This window comes from Malus domestica, chromosome 12, assembly GCF_042453785.1.
Source record: "Malus domestica chromosome 12, GDT2T_hap1".
In the NCBI taxonomy this organism is placed as follows: domain Eukaryota; kingdom Viridiplantae; phylum Streptophyta; class Magnoliopsida; order Rosales; family Rosaceae; genus Malus; species Malus domestica.
This window is the reverse complement of record NC_091672.1, coordinates 28,004,097-28,031,154: the sequence shown is the minus strand read 5'-3', so window position 1 is coordinate 28,031,154 and position 27,058 is coordinate 28,004,097. Positions and strand designations below refer to the sequence as shown.

The window sequence follows — 27,058 nt, the reverse complement described above, 5'->3', positions numbered from 1 at the left end:
ACCAGCAATAACAACATCAGAACATTGAAGTCAAGCAAATCCGTTCTTAGGATAACTTGGCCGATCTCTTTACTAAGTCATTGCCCAAGTCTACTTTTCAGAAGCTCGTCCAAGGAATCGGTATGCATAAATTTTCTAAGTTGAATTGCTTGTAGTTCTCTTATTTGGAAGTTATATCTAACTTAGGGGGAGTATTCGGAAGCATACTGACACACCCCGATCGAGATCAAGGCATGCTGGCCGTCACGTGGGAGTGACGTAGCCATGTGCACAATGCAGAAGCAATATTGAAAAGAAATATGTGAATAATCAAAAACTGAATTACTAGAGTGCACTACTAAACAAGAAGTGATAGTAGTTAGTTACAACAGTAAACACTACTAAACAGAGCATAAAGTCTAAGTACAGTCCAGTAGGACAAGTATTAGTTATACAGTACCAGGAATGTCCTATTATTATTTAGATAAGTCAGAAATGCCGACGTCCTCAAGCCACCAACAACAAGCTTACTTAAAACCTGGAAAGGCACAAAACAGAAAACGTGAGTGGGCAAAAACAAATGTTTTACAAAATCATTTTCATTATCAACATATTTAACCCCTCGCTGTAAAACATGTATAATTTTTCCCAGAATCAGAATATGAGCATATACATAATATATATATATATATATATATATATATATATATATATATATATATATATATATATATATGAAATCATATCAATTCAATTCATACTTCACATAATCATATTCAAATATAAGTCATGCCAATATATACCAGAGTAAGCAATTCAGGTAAGAATAAATTTATAGGAATATGATATGTTAGCCGGAACCCCTGTGATAGTCTGTACGGCTGAATTCATAGCTCTAAGTCCATCTAACTGGAGTCACTACAATGACCTATACGACAATATACTACACATAAGTCGGAACCACTAAAAAGGTCTGTACGACAAGATTGAGTGTAATATAGTTATGCTCAATTTTACTCTATCATAATAGCCGGGCGATAAATCCCTAGTCATCTACTAGTCGGAACCATAATTAAAGTCTGTACGACAAGACTGTGCACTTAAGTTGGATCCAATATGAGTATAAAGTGCGGGAGGTGACATAAATAAACAGGCTTGTACTTCATATCTCTGGCTAAATCACAATCACCCTAGGTGCAGTTTTATGAGCTCAACATCCATCCATCACATACCACATCATCGATGATTCACATAGCCAAACATAACTTACCTGAACTTACATGTGCCTCCACAGCACCACATTTATATATATATATATATGTAACCATGAATTGCGTATTCAGAATATAAAAGCATTTGGCACATTATTTCAAAGCATACTTTCTTAAAAATAATGCATTTCTGGGAAATATATCAAGTATATAAATTTATACTGAAAACAAAAGCCCACTCACTGGTATGTCGACGGGTCGTAACCCCCGAGTCGCCCGTGGATATGCTCATCCTCAGGATAAGTCTCACCTATATGCGAATTAACTATAAAAACGTTATTTTAAAGCACATAGACAAAACTAGCTAATAACTTCTCATACATAGCTCAAAATGGGTATATGAATATACCACAGTAACCTACACAACCTCATGATCATCCCCAAATTTTTAGATAAATTTTTTGAGCTCCTACGCGCCGACAAGGGCATGGCAAAACACGCGGCCACGCGCAGGGAATCCTGACGGATTCCCTAACTGCCGTTAGAAATATTCCCTGGAATATTCCATTAAGTCCAACGGTAACCGTCCAAACTAACTAATGGTGTCAGAATATTCCATCAAAACTGACGGAATATTCTGTCTTCGTCTCCGGCGAGTTGCCGATCGCCGGAAAACTTGGTAAAACTTTAAACTCACTATTCTCACTCGTTTTTCAACCATTTTTCATGAAATTTGAACCATATGAAAGCTTAGAGTGAGAAGAATGGCGTTATACCTATTTGAAGCTTCAAATCTCACGAAATCACGTCTGGGAAGCTTCGAAATTCCGACCAAAACTGCAACTCTTCATTTTTCACGATCCCGACGTCCAAATTCCTCGAAGAACTACCCCAAGACTCGTGAGGACATCATTAAGCTTCCTATGAGCTTAGATGTCCCTAAAACACAAGGTTTTACATGAGTATGAATAATGCATGAAAATTGGGTTACGGGTTCACGAGTTTTCAAATGGTTCCTTACCTGAAACAGGTACCAAACGATTCGTAGTACCACGAGGAACACAATGGTGACAATTACACCCTCAATCTGCAAGGTTTGGGGTGAGTTGAAGCTTGTCCGTACGAAAGAGGGAAGAGAGAAAGTGAAAACCGAGAGAGAGAGAGAGTACGGGAGTGAGAGAGAGAGAGAGTACGGGAGTGAGAGAGAGAGAGAAGGGATGAGTGATGTGTGTGGTCCAAAACTAGTCAACAACCCAATCAGAACCAAAGCTTCTTAGTTCCTAAGTGGTTCCAAAAACCTAGGAAAAGCTTAATTAATCATTTTCAAAACAAATCATGCACCACACATTTTAACGTCCAAGGGTAAATTAGTCTTTTCACATCAACGATAATCATATATTTGGGACGGGCTGTGACACATACTCACTTGATCTTAATGTACTTTTTTTCTACAATTAGGAGCATTTTTCTCACTGGATTTTTGCTACCTGACGAGGTTTTGATGAGGCACCCATCATGGGATGATCATATTCCGTTGAGTTCACTACTTTTGTCATATTTGAAGTTTGTTTTAGACATTATGCATACTTCTCACTTTTCTCCTTAGTCTATGAGTTTTTACCCACCTTAGGTTTTACTATAGCGAGGTTTTTGTGAGTTTTACTATCAATGCATACTTTCCTTTAAATTTGAGACTCGCATTCACTCGTTGTGCCGAGGACTTCATCAACTGTTCTAGCTCATCTACTGAATACCTGATGCGAAGTTTTGTTTAAGTATGTACATAGTCAAGGGGAAGTGTTGCAGTCCTATTAGATTATAAATGTGATTGTATAAATCCTAGTATATCTAGGGATATCTTGATTATTCCCTTTAGTAGTTAATATCCTATTAGAGTTGTAATCCTATAAGGGTAAGGATTTAACATATCCTAATAGTATAAACAAAGGCACAATAGGGTGATACAACACACACACCTCAGAATTACATCTCTCTCTTGCCGTCGGCCCTCTCCCTTTATGTCCTAAATACAATTCAGTCAAATAGGCTTACAACAATTAGATATTTGTAGGAATTTTTAATTAGTTTTTTAATAATTTCGATAATTTTTTAATATTTTTTAATAATTTAAATTGTGGTTGACGTCATGATGACGCCAGCCTTGCGTCATATAAGCAGGGTGCTAGGCTAGGCAATTATTGTCTTACTTCTCAATTGGGCTTGCCTTGAGCCCAATTGCCCAAATGGGATGGAGTGTTTTGGGGAGGGAAGAAAGTGAATTGAGTTGCCTATTATCAAAGCAATAAGCAACGGTGAAGTTGCTCTAAGACTACTCAAAGAAACCTTTGAGCCTGGCAGTTGAAGTTGTACTAGTCATTCTTTACCTCTTTGTTCATGCACACTTATCTCTTCTCACCTCCTTTAATCCCTTTGCAAAAACACTTTAATATGCTTCCTATATGTCTCACAAACAATGTTCAATCGAAGACCCTAATTTGACACCATTTATTTTGTCTTATTTTTTTCGCTTTAACAATCTTTTATTTGAGGAAATGTGGGAGGATAAAATCCGGTTTCGACTCATGGGCCCATACCGATCGTCCAAAGTGTTGTGCAAGACAAAAAGCCCACAAGGAATATACGTTAGGGAACATGCCTAGATAACTACCCCACTACGGAGGAGAAGTGGGAGAGGAAGGCGGGTCGTGTTGTTTGTTCCCAAAACATACAGTTATAGGACGAATGACCACCAAGGAAGTGGGAGGAGGATTGATTGTGGCACTTGATCCTCAAGTATGCAATCCTATAAATAGGGACAGGAGCCAAAGAACCAGGTACGCAAGAGAACCCGAGAGAATCCAGAGAATAGAAAACCAATTAACTGACTTGAGCGTCGGGGTATCTTTTGCAGGTACTCCGCCTGGGCAAGCTACGGAGGAAGATTATTTTGGGACACCTCAAGGAAGGATTCGGTGAACGTGAGGATTGCGGTCAACAAATCTGTGGAGGTATTTCTTCTCGTAGGAAATCTCGCTCCAACAGGAAAGTTGAAGATGTTTTCTACTATATATTCATCAATTGCCAATCATGAAGTTCATTTTCTCTCAAGGTTTGTGATGATTTATGAGTTCATGAAGGCCACTTTACATATTAAGCGAGTCATGAGATTTGCAGTTGAATGTGGCCTTTTTAGTAGATAAAAGTCATCAAATAAAAACAAGTTGGTGGGTTCCATTTTGGTTGCCCTCTACCTAACTCCATAGCGTGAAGATTCTTCTAGATGTAATTAAGAAGAAAAATACTAAGAAGATTATATTTTGTAGAACATATATAACTTAGTTTTCGAGTAGAGGTAGATTTACATGTATTGTAGACTTCATCACTCATTGTAGAAATGTTCAATAAGTCATCAAGTGACTAAAAAGAATGTATGGTTACTTACCTTTGGGTTATTCATGGTGGATAATAAATGAGCGTACGTTTAATGTTTTAATATCAACTCTTAATATCAAATTTAAGGGTGGATGACCATAATTTCTTGGTTATCAAGTGACCCAAAGAACATAATTTCAATGTATTGCTACATTGCCTTGTGGGATTCTTTATTGCCTTGTGGGATTCTTTAAACTAAATCGTTTAGATTAGTAATGAAGAACTATTCCATGATGAATTTGAGACATTGATACTCATTTCATGCGAGTCTCTCACCCTCGGAAGAGTGTGATGGCACCAGGTCTCCAACCGTCATAATTGCAGAGAGGAATGTACAAATAGAGGGGACCATCACTTTCCCATGTGATCTTCGGAAGCCAAAAGCAAAACATCAAGAAAGTGAAAAATAATAAGATCTTGATGAGTGCGAAATTATGGGATGTTTTAAAGTTGGTTAGTGACTGCTTGTCCCTCTCTCATACTGTATCAGCAGGAAGTTTGGGGTCAGGCGCAGAGGATGAGCCATTAACATGAGAAAAAAGATCATGATCAACAAAAAAAGGGACGCATCTGACACGTCCAATTGAGAAAATTGATCTCTGTAAGCTTGAAAAAGTGAGCCACATTAGGTCCGGAAGGAAGAGATGGAGCGGAAGAGAGAGAGGAAGCCGTTGCCATGGGAGAAGGAGAGAGAAAAAAATTTAGGTTAATACCATTTAGAAATAATAATTCCATTCATAGCACAATATATATACAAGCGTGTGTACTAGACAATTAAAAATCTCTACAAATCAGAAATACAATCAAAATCAAATTACAATATTAATTACTAAACCTTAAGAGATATTATTTCCTTAGACAAGATTCCTTCTCTAAGTAGCTACCATCCTGCATCAAAGACAACAAACACTTCTAATTTACATAGCAGATGGATTATTTACCATAACTAAGCGACACTCTTGAATTACCAACCCAGTAGAGATCAGAAAGCGTCATTGACCTAGTTCATTACCCCAGCCCTAATTGCTACATGCATACAGGGTGTCTCGCCTAGTTAATTACTCTCTCAAGCACACACACCACGGTGGAGTAATCACACTGGTTGTAAATCAATCTCTTGAAAACGCATTGGATCGTTACATGAAAAGGAGCCAGTGGCGATCATGTTCTTGAGAACTGATTTTGTCCTGAAGTATTGAGGCCGCAACCTCTTCACCACCCAAATAAGAAACCGAATAGTGTGAAGTACACCGACTATGACCAGCAACGCAACCCAAGTATAAAAGCAATTCTTGCAAATGATTCTATATGAATCGAAAATGCCGTTAACAGGGATGATCAAGAGCAGCACTTGTAGGTAGGTGAGTGCCAGGAATGTAAGGGTGACGCACATGGACATCGATAAGAGCCACATGCACAACCGATTGTGGAGAGGAAATCCACTAATGAGCAAAAGTGTGACACACAAAGAAGCAAGGAACGAGGTGGTATTGTATTTTATGAAAGTGACGAAGTCGTCTTCCCAAACGTAGCCTAACACTGCAGTTCCAGCAGTACATATATTCTCTGCAGTGCAACCAGCTTCGGTAGAGTTGGTAACATCATTTTGCCAAACACCACCAGGTGGGTTAACTACGGCTTGAAAAGTCATGGTCGAGATCATCGTAGCCACAACCATCAGCATGCCACGTGTCTCGACCAACCAATCACTCGGATATCTCAACCATTTCATCAATTTTATCCCCCACCGCCTTGCTGGCTTTGATCCCTTTTCCGATGATGCTCCTTGTTTGTGAAGCTTCTCTTTCTTCTTTACCCTTCTTGGATTTGGTGATACAACAGCAGCAGCGTCAACATCTGAGTTAGGCTTATCATTTTCATCATTTTCTCTTCTGATTAATCCGGCGTCTATCAGAATCTGTTGAATTTCTAAGCTTCTGCTAAAGTCCTCTCTTGCAATGCTGCTGTACTCTAAGATATCTAACATGGTCAGAGACATCCCATTCATTCCAATTGCTTCTGCTCTTATAGCATCAACGGAAAGCAGGTAACGTATAGTCTGTAAATAATACATACAGTTTATTAATTTGGTGGAAATTATGCTCCTAGGGGAACAAACAACAGAAACGCACACATAAATTTGGGTTAATCTCAATTTACTATTCTGTATTTTCTGTTGTGCTAGGATAGCACCAAACTCGTTGGAACCAACTCAAGCTAACCCACAGAAAATATATCAAATGAAATGCAAGAACAAAATATAAAAGAACACCAAGATTTTAACGAGGTTCCTCAACAGTCAGTATAACTGGAGTACGTCCTCGGAGCAGTAGGAGCTCACCCAATAATCCATTATCAACCAAATAGGAGTTTACAAAGTATTGGCAAGCTCACAACCCAAAAACCCCAATACAACCAATAGCTCTCACACACCAAAGAAACAAATATAGAAAGAAATATAGTGATTAATTTCTTCTCTATACAAAGCTTAAAGCTATTACAACAACAACTACCTTGATAGATGATTACTAACCAAAGAGATGAGCACTTTCTTCTTCTCTTCAAAGAGGGGCAATAGCACTTCTATTTTTTCTTCTCTGTTTTTCTGGTGCACTCTACAACTACAATCAGAAATGCTTTCTATTTTTTGCACCTTTTTCAACTCTCGTTCCATTTCTCTCATTTTCAAAGGCAACAAGTGAGGGGACAAAAGCTGAATTTTCTACCTTTGAAAAAAGCCAAAGTAAAAGGAAACATAATCATTTGTCTCCTTATAATGATGTTCTCATATCATTATGTCTTTCATTTTTTTCTTACATGCACCGAAATTTTTTTGACCACTTGGTCACCAATTCAACATTTTCTTGCTTTTTAACATTTTATACATCAAATTTTTTTTCCTAGTTTGGTACTTAATTAAAGTTATAATTATGGGACTCTTTCAGAGATACGTTAAGTTTTTCATTAGAACGACATGTGGCCCATGTTGACAATGAATAAGCGACACGTGTCAATATAAGCCCACATGGAAATTAAAAATTTTAAAAATAATAAATAATAAAATAATAAAAAATATAAAACTGAAAACCTACAAACCTAAAAACCTAAAAGGGTAAAGATCATTTAAAATAAAAAGGAGGTCGTGCAGCTGACCATGAAGGTCTCCAACGACCACCACGGCAGATTACAGGCCTAACTGATCGACGTTGGCTTCTTTGTGGAGGATCTTGGATGTGCAGAGGACCAAGCTATCGAAACCTCTACGGGAAACACGTCTGGTATTTCGGTCGGGTCCAGATTTCGAGATGCCCATAAAAAACAAACATGAGGTTCCTAACCCATTCGAGACTAAGCTTTCCGCCGGCCGGCCAGCCAACTGAGGTTTTTGGATTAGGCCATGGCGACGATGGGTTGTCTTCGGATTCGGAGTTGGTGACGGCGGAAGACGCCGAATCGATGACCGGTAACGATTCTACTGCTAATACTTCTTGCAATTTTTTGAGACGCAGATGGACAGGGAAGTGAACCCATATGCAGCACAAAAAGGGAGTGGATTCATTCCACCGCCGCCCCATGTGCAGTCGAAGGGAGGGAGATAGAGGCTCAAATTTGCTCTGCAATTCCTCCTCAATGTTGATCAGATAACTTAGTTTTTAATTTTTTTAATATTTTAGTTTTTTTTAATTATTTTTGACATGTGCCACTCGTAGGTGCTATGTCATTAACGGAGATTCTACCGCAACCTTAATAAACATATAAAAGTGTCACATAATTATGATTTTAGATATTAAATTAAGACGAAAAAATTTCTTTATCCCCATAAACTATATATAAAGGGGAACAAACAAAAGAAAATTTACACGTGAACATATATTAATTAATATGGTAAAAACCTAAGAATATCCAGTATAGAAAATGGAAATATATATACGTACCTTAATTTGCCTTAGCATCAATGCTAAGTGCAGGATGGTCACACCACCATCACAGCCGGCTCTTGAGTTGAGGAACTCACCATTGTGGTCGTCTCTTGTAATCAACACTTTCAAGCACTCTAACTGGTTGTGTTTAATACACAAGTGCAAAACTGTTTCTTTCGATCCGTTTTCAACTTTGACATAAATGGACTCAGGATTCTTATCAATCAACTTCTGGAGCACCTCAACTTCTCCTCTCATGGCTGCATAGTGAAGTGGGATTCTTCCATTTTCATCAAAATGCAAGCACGCATCAGCATACACAGATAACAAAGCTTCGACCGTGTCCTTGTGGCCCTCGGCAGAAGCCAAGTGCAGGGGCGTGCGTCTGTCGGCATCCACCCGCTCTGCAAGTTTGGGATTGTGAGTGCAAAGGGCTTTGGTAAATTCAGCGTGGCCGAGCAAAGCTGAAACGTGCAAGGGCGTTCCGGTTTCGCCGGCCTGCAGAGATATTCTCCTTAGAATTTCTGGGTCATTTTCAATCAAAATGTTTAAGTATTCTACACCCCCAGTCCGTGATGCCTTGTACACTTCATCTTCATCATGCCGTGTGATCTCCATTGTGTTTTTTCCCTCTCTTTATGAACTTTGCTTCACTTACAAAATTTTTTAGAGAGCAATGATCTATAATAGCGAACAAGACTCCTTTTTGGTTGTCAGAAGAGCACTTCTAACCCTGTCGTAAAACAATTTTATAAACACCCTGCCTAAGGAGATTACTTTAAGGTGATTCGTGTATGTCCATAGACTTATTCTAACCGTTGAAGCTTGTGTGGAGCTCTCAAATTATTGAAGACCAAGACCAGTCCCCATCCTGCATGTTAGTGCCCAACATCTTATTTGTAATGTAGCAAAAAAATTTATAGTGCCGGAGAAATTTGTATGGACTACAATACACTTTGAAGTACCAAAGAAATCGTGTTGATAAGGGTGGGCACTCGTGGAATCGAAATGTTAACAATACACCAACAATAATTATGTTGATTATAAATAGGTCAATCATGTATTATGATACTCAAATACATTGAAAATAGAAGGAACTAACAAAATCTACCACTACAACTGACACTAGCCACTAGGGATGAGCAAAGTAACCATAAGCACGAATAACCACGGTTATCCACCCATTTAAAACTCATGGTTACGGTTATGAGCTATTTACCCATGAAATTTAAATGGGTAGTCATGGATATTACCTGCGGTTATAAACGGTTACCCATTTACCGTTTATTTTAAACTGTTGTTTTTTACATCCGAATGTCCCTGGATGCTATTATTTGCCGCCATGTACCAGTCATCTTCAACCTCCAACATAGATTTGAAGGAAAATTAATGAAAATGACTTAAAAACTTTAAGTTTTAACGATAATGACAAAATAAATGGTAAAGTGAATAGTATCAGGTTTGACTTTTTGGTGTAAAAATATGATTTTTCGTTAAAGTAAAGAGTATTGCGGGCTTTTCGTTAAAATTCCCTAGATTTGAAGGTGGACAGAGAAACCCATCTCGTTTTGTTCTCGGTGATGTTGGGGGCAGCCGCGGCGGAGGTTGTAGTCCAGGAAACAAGAGTCAATGTCCTCCCTGTCGTCCATCAAAACACAACCGTTCAGCCTCGGCAGCATTCTGAAACGGATTTTCCTTTCCCGGTTTTTCTCGGGAAAGTGACGGAATCAGCAGAAACCGAAGTGGTCGGTTGAGATAGAGAGAAATACAAAAGTGAGAGAGCTTTTAAGGGAGGAAGAAATGGAGGTAGCAGAAGGAAAATGGCATAGCTTTATGGCAAGTTTAAGTAAACTACACAACTTTAACAACTAAACAGGGTAAACGGCTTGAAAAGGGGTGAACGAATAAACGGGTATACAATTACAGTTAAACGAATACACAGTTATGGTTAAATGGGTATGCAGATATGAGTATGGTTAATCGTTTATAAACGATTATGGGTATGAGTATAACCGTTTAGGCTTACCCAATGGATAAGCGGTTATGCGGGTAATATTACCTCTTTTAGGGTCAAATGTGACTTATGACGATTCAATGAACTCGCCATACATCGTCTGGCTGGCTCCATTTCCAAGCAATTCAACTAAAGCTTGGGCAGCACCAGGTAACTTCACCTAACCAGTTTAAAGAAATTAGCTTCAGTGGTTATCATACAGTTATGTAATGCCGCTTGTTGATTTTCAGGTGTTCTTGTAGCGCTGGATGCCCTTACAGACGGAATCATATATCGATATCTCATAACCGAATATGTAAATACGCAAGGGCTACATGCGAAGGTGCGAAGATTTAACTTATGAAATGCCAAGTTCCGGAAGATTACGAAAAACAATCTTTCATTCGTCGTCAGATGATCTTGGGGAAGTTGCAGTTGATGTCAACTACTTGGATGTGTCGAATGCGGAATCAACGTTCCAGATTTTCATTTGCCGATGCTCTTTTCAAGGTTCTTAATCTTACCACATGCTTTCCTTTGGTCACCTCGTCTGTTCTACAGTGCCAAGTAACCATGTCTCACTTTGCTTTGTTCTGTACAGCATTATACTATAAGTTTTCCTTGGTCGTCTTCGTCTTCTTTTCATCGGGATAGCGCTAGCGAGGCATGCAAGAAATTGTTTTGGTATAATTTCAGAGAGTAAGATCCGAGTTTACGCAAGAGATTGCTTTGATTTATTCCGGTGGCAGATTGCAAGGCATGCAACCCGAATTTGCCACTGTTGGAGTAGTACTATTTTCAAGCAGTCATTTCAATGGTACCCTGGTTTGAACGCTTTTGGTTTACTTGCTTGTGTAGTAAGAAATCCCTTAAAAGTGCAGCATTTTACCGTTGTGCAAGTAACGAGAGTTCGACTCTTGCCTCGCCCTCGGTGTCTGCTTAAAGCAAATGCTTTACTTCAAAAGTGCAAGTTCCATAAAATTTAGAAGTCATGCAACAATCACTCTTCGATGGCAAAGTAAAGTGTTTTATTTTCATGAAAAAAACTTTTAATTTTTGGTTTAAAGCTTTAGAAGTGATTTCAGCCTCTTTCACAAGAGAAAAACTTACATGAAATGAGTTCACTGCGTTTTATTCAAATAAAACAATGATATATGCAAGTTTCTCAACACTTAAATTTTATTATTGAATTGAGATGCCACGTGACAATGAACTCGTTTCATATAAGATGTTATCGTTTCTCAAACACACCCAAGTGCGGTGTAATTCAAATTGAAAATTACATTTCAACGCCGGAAAGTCAAGTAATCCAACAACACGGGTCGGGTCCGGGTTCTATCCGGACTCCCAGCCTAAACCCCGGCATAAAAGAGGAGAAAAAACCCAGAGGGGATTATTCGGATTCACCAGTCCACCATTTTTCTCGCCCATTTTTGCACTTTCCTAGCCACCAAACACATAAAAAACCTCCAGTCACCTGATCGAAATCCGTTTAGTGTTTCGTCGGCAAGATTTAATTTTCGAGGTAATTAGTTAACTTTCTCTTCTCTCTCAATTTTCTCAGCAACCAAACACAAACTTGCACTTTAAATTAGCTGAGTGACATTTTTTTATTGCTGTGTTCTTGAATTGCATAGACCCACGACTTTGATTTGGGAAATTTTCGTTTTTTCTTACTCGGGTGCTCTTTTTGTATTTTTCCGATTTGTTTAATTGTGATGCAAAATTTGGTGTTCTAGGGCTTGATTTTGGGATAATTGTCTATTTATTTGCCCCAATAATTTCTTTTTTGGTGAAATTTCCAAATTTAAGTTTTTCTGCATAACTTTTAGAAAGCATTGGATGAAATTATGGATTGAAGAAATGTTTTGTTTATGGTGTGGCCGATGATAAGTGGGATTAGGCATTGATGCACTTGATTAAGTTTTAAACTTTTCCATTACCACCATATTTTGTGGTTAATTTTCTAGTGGATTTCTATTTACCAGTGTTTTCTTTGGTTGGCGTACGACGTTCAAATTCAAGGTTGTGCAAGCTCTAAAGTGAACTGGTTTACAGTCATGGCCTCCGAGGAGCCAAGGGACCCGTTCAAAGGGGTGGATTGGAAAGCTGTTGGCAATGACATGCAGAAGGACCCCGGTGTTAAACCGGGGATTAAGAAGCGGCTTCCCAGGAAGATCAGGCAGATTCCGGATTGCTATTTTCTTCCTCGAAGATCCCTACCCTATAACATTGCGTTTTTTGGAGCGTGCATTGCTGGTGGAATTGGTGCTGGCATGCTGTTGGAGGTCTGGATAAACAAGAAAGTTAGAGGTATGCCCTGTAATTCCGATGTTGGTTTTCTTTCCTTAAGGCAGGGGTTCGACCTCTAGGGCCGAAAACAAGTGTAGGATTGAACGCCTCGTGTTCTGCATAGTGATCACAAGTTCTGGTCTGGTCAAGACAACTATAATTTCCACCTTTGCAAGTTTAGTAATGCTTTTGGTTATCTGCAATGCTAACATTAGACACTGTATCTTTGAGCCTTTTGCATGATGCGGAATTATGCACTTACGGGTTCTTGGTTTGTATTGGACATCTGAACATTAGGAAATCACGAACGATGTTAAAGTAAGAAATATGTGATCAGACTGCTGACATTCACGGCATTGTTTGTTGTAATACATTACCAAGACATGTACAAGCATTTTTTGTTGTATATACGAACACGTTCGATCTCTTTTGATCTGTGCTATCAGTTTTGGCTAATCTTGGTTGTTCTGAACTGGCTTATACATTTCTGATTGTTTTAAGTTCCGTACTTTGGTTTTTAATCATTTCATTTCGTTTATAGAGCTTATGCTAATATGTTCCTGCTTCGGTGTTGCAGAGGATGGAGGCGTTGTATGGGAGTTTGACAAAAAATAGCCTTAGATGGATGGAATTGTGAATGTGACGGCATTAAAAATGCCCCACCTTCTTTCTGTGCCTCTTTTCTCTTTTGGAATTTGCTTAACGAGTCGTAGGCTGTAAAGACATCGGAATTCGGTTTCTACGCTGAGCGGCTGATGTTTGCTCGACATTTTTGTGTCATGACTAATGAGCGTACGATGTTGTTCTCACATCTTCTTACGGTTTGTTTTACACAATGTTCTGCATACAAGGATTCAGATTTATATAACGTCGAACGAACTGAGGGGCAATATACTTGGGCCTGAAATGGGCCGAGTCTTAGGTTTGTTTGATGCTGGACACCCCCAAGCACTAGGCGGAAAGCCGTTTGTGAGTTTGCCCCATGTTTTGGCTATGACTCTTTCGCTCATGTACTAGTTGATCTAGCGACACAATCTCAAATTGATTCTGTAAGCATTCGCTCATGGACTAGTCGATTTAGCAACACAATCTCAATTTGATTAAACGATTCTGAGTTCAAATCTTTTCATATTATTTGATTGATTAGAAAATTATACACCAATAAAAAAATTCAATGATAATTGTTGTTTCAAAATTACAAAATTGGAGTGAGTGAGTTTATGTAAGGGTTAACAAATTGTTATTTTAAATTACTCTAATCTATACAAACAATAATTCCAAATTGAGTATAGGGGTACACCGCGATTAACTGGCTTAATACGTTTGCTTAGAGCACATATCGTTCATTTACGAGCAATCTTAGTTTGAATCCAAAACACATTAAATTAAAAATAAATATTTTATTCACCAAGACAATCCCTCTCTTGATAAGTTTTTTTTTTTTAAAGGCTATTTTATTTAGACTTGGGGAGAAATTTTTGGGATAATGGATAGTTTGGAAAGCGATCCTCTTCGGATCTTTTCCACCAAATCACCTAATCAGGGCATTATAAATTTGATCTAATTAAAATTATTATAATTTTTAAAGATGTCTCCTATTTGTAATTATTGGATAAAATTGCAAGGATCTAGATTGATTGATTTGGTGAATTTGATGGAACGGAGGATCCTCTCCGGATAGTTTAGGTGCGTACTGCGCACCCGAACACATCGTACAATCCAAACACAAAACAAGCTTTGCCGCATGCTACTTTCCTAACTCTCTTTACTCTCTCTCCTCCGTTTCTCTCTCACTTTCTCTTCGATTTCTAATTCAATCTCTGCAATTCATTCTGCGTGCGTGTGTGGATTGTAATGGCTGCTGCGAGGGTTGAGCGTGGCGATCTATGGAAGAGCAAGGCATTATCGGTACAGCTCCGGCTCAGGCAGCGGTTCAGGGTGGAGGTGGATCGCCGCCTCCGTCACCACCCCATTTTTTCCAACGATGGTTACTTCTCCTCCACGTTCCAGCGCTGGCTCCAGCGCTTTCGCGACTTCCGCCGTGACTCCCTCCCTTCTTCCACCACCTTCTATCTCAAACGAGGTCCTTTCCTCCTCTCCTCTCCTTAAATTAATCAACTTTTTTTCTCTTTTTTTTCGTTTTCGATTGATTGAAATTTTGATTGATACGTTTCTGTGAAGGAATTTCAGTTTCTAAATTATATTTATTAAAACGTTGTGTCTTACTGTTAAAAAATGTTAATTAGCTAACATAAGTGGCAAGATTAGTTACGTTTCAAATTAGAGAAATTTAAAGTTGTAGATTGTGGGCAATTTCGAGCTTGTATCAGTATTGGCTTGCATTTCGTTACGAAATTTTACTACTTTTCTATTTTTTTTTTCATTAGTAAACTGAAAATCTTTGAGCTTGAAGAATTTGCAAATGCTTTTAGGGGTAGTTTATTAGTTTGTGCTTTTGTAATCTACCCGTGTGAAAATTTGTGGCGGGTTTTCGGAGAGGACTGTAGTAAAAGGGGGATTTTTGTTTTTTTTTTGGTGCCTGCAGTGGGTAAGGAATTCAATGCTGAAGAAGAATCAATCATTCTACGCATGCTTCAAGCTGTGGCTGTTCCGGTCATTGGCAATGTTTGTCATGTGTTTATGAATGGATTGAATCAGGTTCAGGTAGGTGAGATTGTGTTGAATTGATAATAACCCGAAGATGTTTTTTGATTAGTATTTTGAGGGCTGCAAGAATAATGTGGGTTTTCGGGTGTCGTAGGTGTATGGTGTAGAAAAATTACATGATGCCGTGCTACGCAGACCCAAGGGAAAGCCTCTTATAACGGTATAGCCCCGTCATCCTATTTTACGTGTCTAAAACTTAATGCATATGAATCTATTGGCATCACTACCATTTGCTCCTTCACTATTTCTGATTTCCTGTTGGTAATTATGGCTACTTTTTTATCTGTTCTCATTTCAGGTGAGCAATCATGTTGCTTCTATGGATGACCCGCTTGTCCTCTCCACATTACTTCCTCGACATGTTCTTCTGGATGTTCAGAACTTGAGGTGGACACTTTGCGCGTCTGATCGTTGTTTTTCAAATCCTGTAACTTCAGCATTTTTCCGATCTGTCAAAGTGCTGCCAGTTTCTCGTGGTGATGGGATTTATCAAAAGGTAATCTTTTAAATATGTCACTAAGTTTGTCGAAAGTGTTGGTAGTTTGTTAGGAGTGCTGTCGTGACTCATATAATTGCAAATAAAACCAAACGTCTGCAGCATGTAAGTAGTGTTTTGATGTTTTATTCTTTTTTTTCACCTGTTTATAGAAATGGGTCTTTTTCTTGTCATAATATGATAAATTAAAAGATAAGATGCTCTATCCTTACTTGTTTTGAACATTTCGTATCTACCTTGGGACTACAGAAGGGCTGAAAGCTATGACAGTGTGTGATAACCATGCCACATTCTCATCTTTATTCTTTATTGATTCAGGGAATGGACTTGGCTATTTCAAAGTTGAATCAAGGTGGTTGGGTTCACATCTTCCCAGAAGGTAGTCGTTCTCGAGATGGTGGAAAAACCATTGGGTCTTCCAAGAGAGGTGTTGGGAGGTGCGGGTCTGATCCCCGTTTTCTTGAAAGATATATTTTTGCTAGATGATTTATATTTGGTTGTGGAGAGGAGTAGGATGAGAAGGAAGAGGAGGAGGGGGGAGTGCTCCCATGCTTTTGTCTGTAAGCTTTTTCAGTAAAGAGAGTAGTGTCCTTTTCATTGAAACACTTTTTGGTAACTATTGCATATTCTTACTTGGCAGGTTGGTCCTTGACGCTGACAATATTCCCATGGTTGTTCCATTTGTGCATAGTGGGATGCAGGACATCATGCCTATCGGTGCTAGCATCCCAAGGATTGGTAATACAGTAAGTCCAATACTTGTTATTGTCAATACATGTTCAGTTTTGAGCAGCTCAGTGTCCTTTCAATAGGGTGTAATCCTTCCAGTTAGATACTCTTGATGCTGTAGCAACCATATGAGTGAGCAGATAGACCTTCTCACCCAGTTTTATCTGCTGTAGGATTTGATTGTTGTATTTATCATTACAGTCCGTGACGCCTTTCACACTTTATGCAATGTTTTGTTCTTTTATAATATGTATTGTCCGGCTTACTGTTTTTGGAAAATGTAGGTGACGGTAGTTATTGGCGATCCAATCTACTTTGATGATTTGTTGAATTCTGAAGGAGCTAAGCATGTATCAAGAGGAAAGTTGTACGATGCAGTATCTTCAAGGATTGGTCATAGACTACGCGAACTGAAAGTTCAGGTCGACAAGTTGGCTCAAGTGACTCAGCCACAAAATCTTCCTGTGCAGGACACAGACCGAGCTACAGTGATTCTGCAGCAGGTTGATTGGGAATCATTCGGAATGGGGAACCTTACATATTCCGAAGATGATGGTTCAGCGGTGCAAGAAACTGAGATCCAACTAGCTGCTCCTCCCTATACAGAAGAACCCCAGTCTGCTGATTGGAGTTACAGAGTGGGTTTCTCTCGTGAAGGTGGCATTGCATCACGGATGCGTTGTTTCATGGACCAGAGTGAGTTTATGGGTTTCGCAGCCAGAGGCATATTTATGAACCGTAGAGCCGAAGAACCCTCTCCGAGCGGTAGAGGGGTTGCCCCCTTGAAGGCGTGGAGACGATACTTGGAGGCCAATGTATTACCACAATGGAATTAGATCTAACATAAATATAGCAGAGGCTTATGTAAATTAAAATTTTGGTGTTCATCATATATGAACTGAAATTTTGGTTGAGATTTTTCCTTTTATTTTAATGTATAGACGGAAGATTCTATGATAATTTTACTTGACCTCCGTTTTCTGATTTTCATCTTTTCGACACAAATTCTAATAAAACTCGTTTTTATCAGTTTGTTTCATTTGGATTGGATAATTATTATTTAATTGTTTTTTTGGAGATTTTGAGTAAGGTCGGAAATTTCATATAAAATCTTCTCAAAAATAATAATTAGAGAAGCATATGGTTCTTTCTTTAGGTTCAACCTGAAACAATTTTTTTTTTTTTTGTCAAACGATAGATTTTGTTAGATCAGTCACCTACTGGATTTGAATTCACATCATCATGCAAGAGCTCAACACATTTCCATCATTGTAGTTAAGAGCCGCTTGCCCCCTCTCTCTCTCACTAAGTGGGTATTTTAAACCACTAATTACTAAATTTAGCTTTTTTTCTTCCGCAAAATTTCATTTCTTGCAACAAACCAGCTGACTTCCTCACTACAAGCAATCGCCTTCATTTCGCAGCATCGAAAGAGTCTGAGACGGCAATCTGGAATCTACACGAAACAAACAAGGTAATCGCTTTTTTTGGGTTTTTAGATATTCGTCTGTTGTTTTATTATCATGTTGTTATGATCCATTTTGTTCGTAATAAGTAATTATAATGCTTGTGATGAATGAAAAGAGAGGAGAGAAGCAGAAAATGGCCGGGTTTTGCGAAATGCCGGAAGCAATGGTGCTGCAGATCTTGTCATGGCTCCCTCCGAAATCTCTGATGCGATTCAGATGCGTCCGCAAGTCGTGGTACAAGTTCATCAACAACCCTAGCTTTGTGGACGTGCACCTCTCCAAATCCATCGACAACAGTTTCCAATCCTCCACATGCATCCTTTTCAAGCGTTACGTCCTCAACGATGCAGACAATGGCTCGAAGAAAATTTTGCTGTCACTTATAGATCTTTGCAACGTCAACAACAGTGATGTCTATTACCTTCAAGATCTCAACCTCAATGTTCCAATTTCTCTAGGGCTAAGGCATGAGTATCTAGACATTGCAGGCCACTGTCACGGAATTATCTGCTTAACTGATTACTCCGAGAAAGTTTTTCTATGCAACCCGGCTCTAAAGGAATCGAAGCTTCTTCCCAAGTCGTGCCTTCGTCTACCTCCCCCGAAAGAAATAAACATATTACAGTCCACAGGAATCGCCGTGGGATTTGGCTACGATCGCAAAGCGAAGGATTACAAAGTCGTTAGAATCGTAATGCATTTCGAGGGTTTTTGGATTTTGTTTCACCCTCACACGGCAGAGGTATACACTATGAGTTCTAACTCTTGGAGAGAGATCAAAGTTGATATACCTAGTAGTGTGGTTTGGTGTCCTTCTTCTCAAATGTACTTCAAGGGTTTTTACTATTGGTTTGCCATAGAGCTGGACAAGCAAACCCTAGACGAAAACAAGAAGGTCATCCTTTCATTCAACATGGATGACGAATTATTTTCTGACATACCCGTGCCAGAAAGTTTACAGGATACAAAAGAATGTTACGGAAGCCTTGCAGTATGGAATGGATCTATCGCTCTTTTTTCTGTTCACGTAGAAAGCGGGGTTCGTAAATCGATTGGTATATGGGAAATGAATGATTTGGATGGTTCTTGGACGAAACACTTAACCATCGTGCCGATTGCAGGATTTGGAATGCCATTGACGTTTTGGAACAGTGACGAACTTGTTATGGTTGCCGCAGATGGACGTGTAGTTTCCCACAATTTCGTTACCAAGATGCTTAAAGAACTTCCTGTTAGTGGCGTGTTTTTAGAACGTTTCCAAGCGTTTGTGTATGTGTATAGTCTCGTTTCAGTGAAATGAGAGCTCATCCTCCTGTTTCATTCTTAAAACTATCAATTCAAATTCATCGCAATTAGACTTTTGGACCATGAGATATGTTTAATCACTCAATATCAATTATTGACATGTCATCCGTATTGTTGAGATTATCGATACTAAGATCATAACTCGATATGATCCGTGAAAGTTTTCAATATAAAGTAAATTATGACAAAGTGAAAATTTTAATGGATGGTCGAACAAGATACGAAACTAAATCTCATAATCCAAGACTTATACATGGATTTGCGTCTCAGACTAATAATGCATCATATGCCAAAAAAAAAAACGAAATTGGTTGATTTTCACGTGTAAAAGTTAAAGAAAAATTAACATTGCTTTGTTGGTCATTTATCTTGATAAGGTGTAATGATCGGACGGACCAGATCATATGAATCATTAACCCCACCAAGTTTTGGTGGTTACAAACCCATCCCCACCACTCAAAGTCGTTTCGGACTCAGAGTCACCGCCTCACACCTCCCAAAGCCCCACAAGCGAACCTTTACAGAGCACACCTCAAACGCTATCCTCTACGATGCGTTCCGGTTCTATCAAATCTTGACTGTCAATTTATGTAGGGCCCGTTAAAACGAACGGCTAAGATCCATCCAGTTCTTCGTGCTTCGCTGAAATCACGTTTCCCTCTCCCCCTGTATACCAGTTCATTTCCCATTCAAATCTCAGAGGAGAGAGAGAGAGAGGAGAAAGGAGAGAGAGACTGAAAACAGAAAAATGGCGGACGAAGAAGAAGCAGAGCTAAGCGAGAAGCAGAAGAAGGAGATAGCAAAGTGGTTCCTCCTCAACTCTCCTCCCGGCGAAATCCAATTCGTCGCCAAAGGTCTCACCTTTCACCCCCAAAAACTTCACATTTTTCTCTAATTTCTATTGAGTTTCGTAAAATTTCAAATTTTGATCGATCGCGCGTATCACATTCTGTATTTGATTTTATCTTCTGTGTTGGCAGATGTGAAGGCGGTCATCAACGACGACGTTTTGTACGAGGAGGCTGCGTCGGAGGCGTTCCCACTGTACAACAAATCCCACTTGATTTCCATCGAAATGCCGGGCCGAATCGGAGACGTAAGTTTTCTTTTTCTGACGAAATATCGGCATTTCGATGAATTTCTCGGGTTCCCAATTGTGAAATTTGCAAACTTTCATTGCTTCTTGATGTACTTTTTGTTCTGGAATCTGACAATGTATGGGGTTTTGCTTCTGTTTGTGTGAGCAGGTTATAGTTACATCATATGGTGAGCTCGCTAAGAACGAGTTCATTGATCCCAGAACGGCTCAAGTTGCTGTAGTTGACCACATCAAACAGGCAAGTGCTTTATTTTTCTTCTGCTATATGAATCCGATGATACCGAAAATGGTGGTGAAGAAGAGAGTTTCTTTTATTTTATTTTTAGAAGATTGGTAATTGTTGATACGAGCGATATTAGGGGAGGGTCGAATTGAACTGGGGAGACTCAGGTGCGAGGGTGAACGCCCTTGACCAACTGAGCTACAAGACCCTTTCTAGGATAATGGTAATTAAGTATTAGCAAAGCATGAACCTTGAAAAGGGAATAGGCTGATCTTCTTTACAGGGAACACGCTGATGATAGAAATCAAGCATCCATGCATTTGTTCCATTACAATATTTTGAGACAATTGATGGGCAAGCACATGAGTGCATTCTTTTCATGTATCCTATTTTTCTCAGTCATTCACCATCTGGACTTGTCCATGCATGTATGAAATGACGTGCCTGTTACTTTCCTTGATTGTTACCCTTTATTAGCATTTTCATTTAAATTGTTACCAATTATTTCATTAAAATGTGCTAAAATTGGTTCAGGTTTGTACAGAGGTGAGACCTGCACTGGATGAGGAACTGCCATCTGCATATGTTGAGGAATTTCGGTATGCCTTATTTGCCACGAAACTTTGCATACGTTTTTTCACTCCTACTGAAATGAGCATTTGCTTGCTCCAAGATATTTGGCTTAATATTAGGGGTTTTAAGTGTCGCACGGGAAAAGTTTCACATTAGCTTCTCTTGAGTAAACTATTCAGCCCTGTAGGATTTACTTTATCTGTTAATTTTAAAGTAACAAACCAGTATTTACTTTACTACAGAATGTTGATATTTAAGAATGCCCTTTCCATAATGGCCGAGAGAGAACGATGAAACAAATGTGTCACTTCTCATCTAGTTATCTTTTGAGGATGCTCGTTTAGGAACTATACAAGACAGAAAATCATTGGCAGCTTGCGGAAGCACCACACAAGTAGAATTACAGTTGTTTTATATATGTGCAATGCATACATTTGTGTGTTTGTGTCTGTGGGAGTTTGGCGGGCTTGTGTATAAGTCAATATTCTTTCCTTTCAGGTGTGCTATGGATGCAGAAATACTTAAATATGTTGGTGAAGCTTATCCAAAAGGAGTCTGCTCAGTGTACTGTGGTAATGGTAAAGATGTGGAGGGCCCAGGATTTGACTTTGAGCTTGTAGTGGTGATTTCAGCTGCTAGACATAGCCCACAAAATTTCTGGTATGTGAAGTTAGTTTTGTGCCCTACCCACGAGCTTGTTTATTGCTCCTGAGCATTGTATTTCAGTTGGAACAGATGTATATATAGTGTATATACTATCCAAAAACCTGTCCTGTTATTATACCAGGTCCTTTCTTAGTTGCATAAAAGAAGAAAAAGTTGATTTTCTTTTTCTTGCCTCTTTTTATGTGGGCATCTTGTGATATAAGTTAATTTTTCATGTTGCATAGCAACGGTAGTTGGCGTTCAGTATGGAGCATTGAGTTCAAAGATGAAATACAAATGCTGGAATTAAAAGGCAAACTGCAGGTATTTCTTATGTTCTCTGCGTTCAGTATGGAGCATTGAGTTCATAATATAAGAACCTAATCAAGAACTAACTGTTTCTCATCCATGTCCTCCTGTTCTTCACCGTCTTTCAGGTGGGTGCCCACTATTTCGAGGAGGGCAATGTGCAGTTAGATGCCAAGCATGAATGCAAAGATACAACAATTTTTCAGGTTAATGTTACGATAGGACTATCTCCATTTATTATCATTGTTATTTTGGTATTGCATAGGATGATCTATCATGCAAGATCATTGTACCTTCTCTTATTTAGACCCTTAGGCCGCGTTTGATAGAGAGGATTGGCTGGGGTAGGACTTTTCACTATATTGAAGGCATTTTAAAGGAACAAATGGATGACAAATTCCTTAGTATGTCCAAGTTGAAGGTTACTCATGAAGAAAAGATTCCCCTACTAATGCTCACAAAAATGGTAGGATTAAAAGGGACGACTATTCTTCATGAGTAACCTTCAACTTGGACAAAATAAGGAATTTGTCATTCATTTCTTTCTTTAAAATACCTTTAATATAGTGAGTAGTCTTATCTAAGCCAATCTTTTCTATCAAACGAGGCCTTAATATATTGGTTTTAGTATAACTTTCTACATAAACTTTTAAAACGAGGGTATTAATCATAACATGTGAACATAGGCACTATATATGACTCTTTTTTTCTAGTAGGTATAGCTAAAGTTGGTAAATAGTAAAAAGTTTATGTATGGATTAGCTAACTTTTCGGTGTGATATTCTTAGTCATCTGACACTTTTTGTGTTTAGAAACAGAAAAGCTATAGTTGAATCTTACGAGATCCCGTGTCATGTTAATGATACATTATCGATAAAACATTTCCTGTGGCTGTATGAACTTTTTTGTTTTTTGTATCTTAACATTGCCTATGATTCATATTTGTTGCAGTCCTCTGAAGATAGTGCGATTGCCATTAGCAACATTATTCGTCAACATGAGACAGAGTACTTAACATCTCTTGAGGTTCAAAATACATCAATTTCTCTAGTTAATAGCTGATGTTTTTCACTTTCTGAGCTCTTCACTAACAAATTTACTTCTGCAGGCATCTTATTCAAATTTGCCCGATACCACTTTTAAGGTACTATTGACTTCCATCGAGAATTGAACTTTTGTATATTTGTACAGTTCAACATATTCGAACATGTTCAATATAAACATGAAACACATTTGCAGAAGAAAATTGTTTCTTTACTGTGCTTAACCCGAACCCAATCCAGTTTTTCACTTTGTTGAATTATTATTATTCTTGATTCCAGTACTAACCTTCAAAACTTAATGAATGTGATACAGGATCTTCGAAGAAAGCTTCCAGTTACTCGCACCCTATTTCCATGGCAGAACACCTTGCAGTTTAGCTTGACAAGAGACATTACAAAAGAACTTGGGATCGGAAAGTGAATTCACCCATTCAACCGAAGGTGTTCAGCCGAGAATGAGTTTCTTCCCATGTGACCCATAGCATGAGTATGTCGCTTGTACTTGGGGTCGACTTTCTGTGGTTCTTCCCTTTTGCTCGTCTCCATACTGAGTCGTGTCTCCGCCATTGGAGCTTCTCTCCCTCAGTTTTGGTACACTGTAATATAATCGCTGTTTATGTTGTGTATAGTAAAAGGGTTGTGGCTGTTTCTCATTGTGTTATGAACTTGTCACTGTGGACGACGTTGCGGAGTTTGTATTTGTATGTGTTATGAAGCGTGGCTTAATTTGTGCCCTTCCTTCTTTTTATCAAATCGAAGATGTTCGTTTCAACAGTACATCAAAGATGTGTATAAAAGTCTCGATAAGACTATTAGAGCAACAGCCTGAAAAGGAAAAACTAAAATGATAAAAAGCTGCACAAATCACATCACGAAATCTAACATAAGCTGTATTCAAGTTTATGTTGTCTAGGCTCTCACATGGAATGACAATATGGGGCTCATTTTATTAAAAAAAATTTTGAAATGAATCATTTGTAAAAATTCAAGTGGATTCTAAAAAACGTTTTAAGTGCTGCCTATAAGAAGGATCATATCACATATATGAGCACTTAAAATGTTTTTGGGACCAAAAATCAATTTTACCAAATCGCTTTCAGTTATTTTAAAAACACTTCCAATCATTTTAAAATCACTTTCAAATGAGTTCATAGTCTACTGCTCGAGAAGGATAAAAATTTCACATGGAAGCTTTCACACAAAATGACACCAGCATGGGTCAGTGGGACCATAATGCAAGAGTTTATGGTTGTGAGAGGTGCCCTATGAATTATATAATCCGATGTCATTACTCAAGTTTTTCTCATCAAGTAATTATCGAGTTATACCTACACGCATTGAGCAGTATCACATAATTTATAAGAAGTTTTTCTTCTCTCTTTTAGGAGAACAACTTACATAAAAATGAGTTTACCATCACATGGTGTCTCAATATATTAGAACAATGATATGTGTTAGAAAAAACTTATACATCTGATTATTTTATTGAAACAAAATGTCATTCCGTGAATCCGTTACATATAAATTATTCTCTTGGCGCAAACCAGCACTCTATAAAAATCATCACTTATTAGTTGTTAGTGAGCATTTGAAAACATTTTCTCGCCGCAATGCTTTTCTTGTTCATAAACTTCCCCTATGATTATTCTCCCTGATGAATGGTGGTGGATGACGATTGGGTTGCATGGCAGTTTGCATTTGCTAGCCTTTCTCACTTTATGGCTTAGAAATTGGTATGCGAGTATTTGCTCTGATTTTAGGGATACGGTTTTGTATTTGATTCTCTATATTCTCACTCAAATTTTGAAACTTTCGTCTTGTATTTGTGCTGAAACTGTTATAGCTGTTTTGTTGGTTTGATTGCAGCTTCCATTTTCTCTGCTTAAACTAATGCAGGGCCATCATGTGATTAGTAAAGTCAAGATCTTTCTCTCAATTTCTGTTTGGTTGCTGAGAAAATGTAGGGGGAAAAGAGAAATCAGGTGCATTTCATTGTTTTGGAGCACTGCAGATAAATACAATATACAATCAAATTAGGAAAAGATAAAGGAATATACTTGATGACTGATTGGTTTAGCTGAGGTTAGTGTTAGACATCATATAGATTTCAGAACAAGATTCATCAGATCTGAGAATGTAACATATTTATATATATACACACATATACAAATTTATATGTAGCAATTAACTAGCATTCAGTTTAACAGCGAGGTTTTCATTAGGAAGCAAAAACCACAGGGGATTACGGTTTAGTTGGCGGATTGGTAGTCTTATTTGTGCTGGAGATCAAGGTTTTCCGGTCTTTTACAATTATTGGTTGTACGTAAGGGTAGATGATAATGTTGGGTGGAGATAGTTTTCAGAGAATGCTGGAGTTACATTCGTAGGAGTACATTCAAGTCGTTTTCTGTCCCTGATGAGGTATTTGTTACCCCTCATAGTTTCGTTCTTGACCATATTCTTCGTTGATAAAATGTTTCCTTCAGCATCTTCTTTGAATTGTCCTTTATGTTTGATCCAGTTTTGACTTTCCCTATCTTTGTGTGCATGTACTGGTTTGAATTTATGTCTTTTTGTGTATGCGTGATTTGTTTCTCTGGGATGATGCAAATTAGCCAAATCATATGTTGATGTGCTCCATGAGGCAATTTTTCCGAAGCACTTTAACAGTCTCGTCTATAGACTTGGCAAGGTTTTCGATGAATTTTCCTTTCGTAGAAGCGTGTCTATCTGATGATACAATAGAGATAGGGTTCCCTGCTGACCAGAATTTGTGTCTATCTGATGATACAATAGAGATAGGGTTCCCTGCTGACCAGAATTTTCCTCTCTTTCTTTGTATTCTGTTTGTTTTGTGTTCAATGGTTTTTAGTTTTCCTTTTGTCAGTTTAAGTACTTAAAACAACTGTATCTATCGGTATTGCAGTGTGAACTAGAGCTCGTCGCCATCACCATAGCCATCGGAACTGCTCTTTGAAACGAGGCAGAAGTTGATGCGTTGAAGATTCAAAAGCTTTGAGCGTTGTTTGACAGATGGTGCCACTGAAAGACATAGTGCCAGCAGCACAGAACAACATAAACACAAGGTTCATACTTTTGGACAAAGGCATCGTCAAGACTACAACTACTACTTTATCACAAGCCCAAAACAAGACGTGCTTGGCGCTAGTGGCAGACGAGACTGCGGCGGTTCACTTCCAGCTGTGGGGGAACGAGTGCGACGCCTTTGAGTCCGGTGACATCGTGGAGTTGAGCAATGGCATCTTCTCTTACTGCAGGAACAACCTTTTGCTCAGGGCAGGCAAGAGAGGCAAAATTGAGAAGGTTGGGGAATTTATGATGGCGTACGTTGAGACCCCAAATTTGAGTGAGATTCGTTGGGTTCCTGACCCTAACAATCCCAAGAAGTACATTCAGGAGGCTGTGATTTCCCCACATTCTCGTATATTTCCACCCAAATACTGATCCATGAAGGTGAAGTTGACGCGAGCGTAGTCACATTGGTTCCCTTCGGGTTCACTTGTATTAACGAAAAAAGTATAAAGTCATCGTTTTGATGCGCTGATGTGAAACTGCTGAAAATATTAGAACTCGTTGTCCTTCTCTAACAGAAATAACATTAATTTGCACTATCTGAAACGGATTTTCTGTGAATACAGATGAAATTACAAGC

At 38.6% G+C, this 27,058-nt stretch overlaps 5 protein-coding genes and 1 non-coding gene across 10 annotated transcripts; 5 read left to right on the top strand and 1 right to left on the bottom strand.

The window, feature by feature from the left end:
- Positions 1 to 5,337: 5,337 nt before the first annotated feature.
- On the bottom strand, positions 5,338 to 9,312 carry LOC103423552 (ankyrin repeat-containing protein ITN1-like). Its single transcript, XM_008361640.4, has 2 exons — positions 8,558 to 9,312; positions 5,338 to 6,681 (listed from the first exon to the last, which is right to left on the bottom strand). Exons 1-2 carry the CDS (start codon positions 9,158 to 9,160, stop codon positions 5,716 to 5,718), a joined length of 1,569 nt encoding a protein of 522 aa, XP_008359862.2. The 5' UTR covers positions 9,161 to 9,312; the 3' UTR covers positions 5,338 to 5,715.
- A 5,224-nt stretch (positions 9,313 to 14,536) lies between these two features.
- Positions 14,537 to 17,704, top strand: LOC103413954 (uncharacterized). The gene is made up of 7 exons (XM_008352384.4): positions 14,537 to 14,910; positions 15,373 to 15,491; positions 15,589 to 15,654; positions 15,793 to 15,990; positions 16,309 to 16,427; positions 16,631 to 16,736; positions 17,004 to 17,704. The coding sequence occupies exons 1-7, from the start codon at positions 14,682 to 14,684 to the stop codon at positions 17,553 to 17,555; spliced, it is 1,389 nt and encodes a 462-aa protein (XP_008350606.2). The 5' UTR covers positions 14,537 to 14,681; the 3' UTR covers positions 17,556 to 17,704.
- A 406-nt stretch (positions 17,705 to 18,110) lies between these two features.
- Positions 18,111 to 19,556, top strand: LOC103451305 (F-box/kelch-repeat protein At3g06240-like). Its single transcript, XM_008390723.3, has 2 exons — positions 18,111 to 18,193; positions 18,304 to 19,556. Exon 2 carries the CDS (start codon positions 18,322 to 18,324, stop codon positions 19,486 to 19,488), a length of 1,167 nt encoding a protein of 388 aa, XP_008388945.2. The 5' UTR covers positions 18,111 to 18,193; positions 18,304 to 18,321; the 3' UTR covers positions 19,489 to 19,556.
- Positions 19,557 to 19,960: 404 nt separating this feature from the next.
- LOC103413955 (F-actin-capping protein subunit alpha-like) lies at positions 19,961 to 24,119 on the top strand. 2 transcript variants are annotated; one of them, XM_008352385.4, is made up of 10 exons: positions 19,961 to 20,347; positions 20,474 to 20,589; positions 20,741 to 20,830; positions 21,350 to 21,414; positions 21,887 to 22,048; positions 22,279 to 22,357; positions 22,471 to 22,548; positions 23,294 to 23,368; positions 23,451 to 23,486; positions 23,699 to 24,119. In XM_008352385.4, the coding sequence occupies exons 1-10, from the start codon at positions 20,242 to 20,244 to the stop codon at positions 23,804 to 23,806; spliced, it is 915 nt and encodes a 304-aa protein (XP_008350607.2). In that variant the 5' UTR covers positions 19,961 to 20,241; the 3' UTR covers positions 23,807 to 24,119. The 2 variants fall into 2 exon arrangements, with proteins under 2 accessions (XP_008350607.2, XP_028945820.1); XM_029089987.2 differs by having other exon boundaries at positions 19,963 to 20,347; positions 23,294 to 23,349.
- An 820-nt stretch (positions 24,120 to 24,939) lies between these two features.
- Positions 24,940 to 27,017, top strand: LOC103413957 (uncharacterized). 4 transcript variants are annotated; one of them, XR_011574123.1, is made up of 3 exons: positions 24,940 to 25,118; positions 25,252 to 25,806; positions 26,312 to 27,017. XR_011574123.1 is itself a non-coding variant. In XM_008352387.4 (3 exons), the coding sequence occupies exon 3, from the start codon at positions 26,419 to 26,421 to the stop codon at positions 26,848 to 26,850; it is 432 nt and encodes a 143-aa protein (XP_008350609.1). In that variant the 5' UTR covers positions 24,940 to 25,118; positions 25,252 to 25,367; positions 26,312 to 26,418; the 3' UTR covers positions 26,851 to 27,017. The 4 variants fall into 4 exon arrangements, 3 of the variants coding, with proteins under 3 accessions (XP_008350609.1, XP_008350608.1, XP_028945818.1); XM_008352387.4 differs by having other exon boundaries at positions 25,252 to 25,367; XM_008352386.4 differs by lacking the exon at positions 25,252 to 25,806 and having other exon boundaries at positions 24,977 to 25,118.
- LOC114820303 (small nucleolar RNA snoR127) lies at positions 25,982 to 26,154 on the top strand. Its single transcript, XR_003767794.1, has one exon. It is a non-coding gene; the product is annotated as a small nucleolar RNA snoR127 (small nucleolar RNA).
- Positions 27,018 to 27,058: the final 41 nt, after the last annotated feature.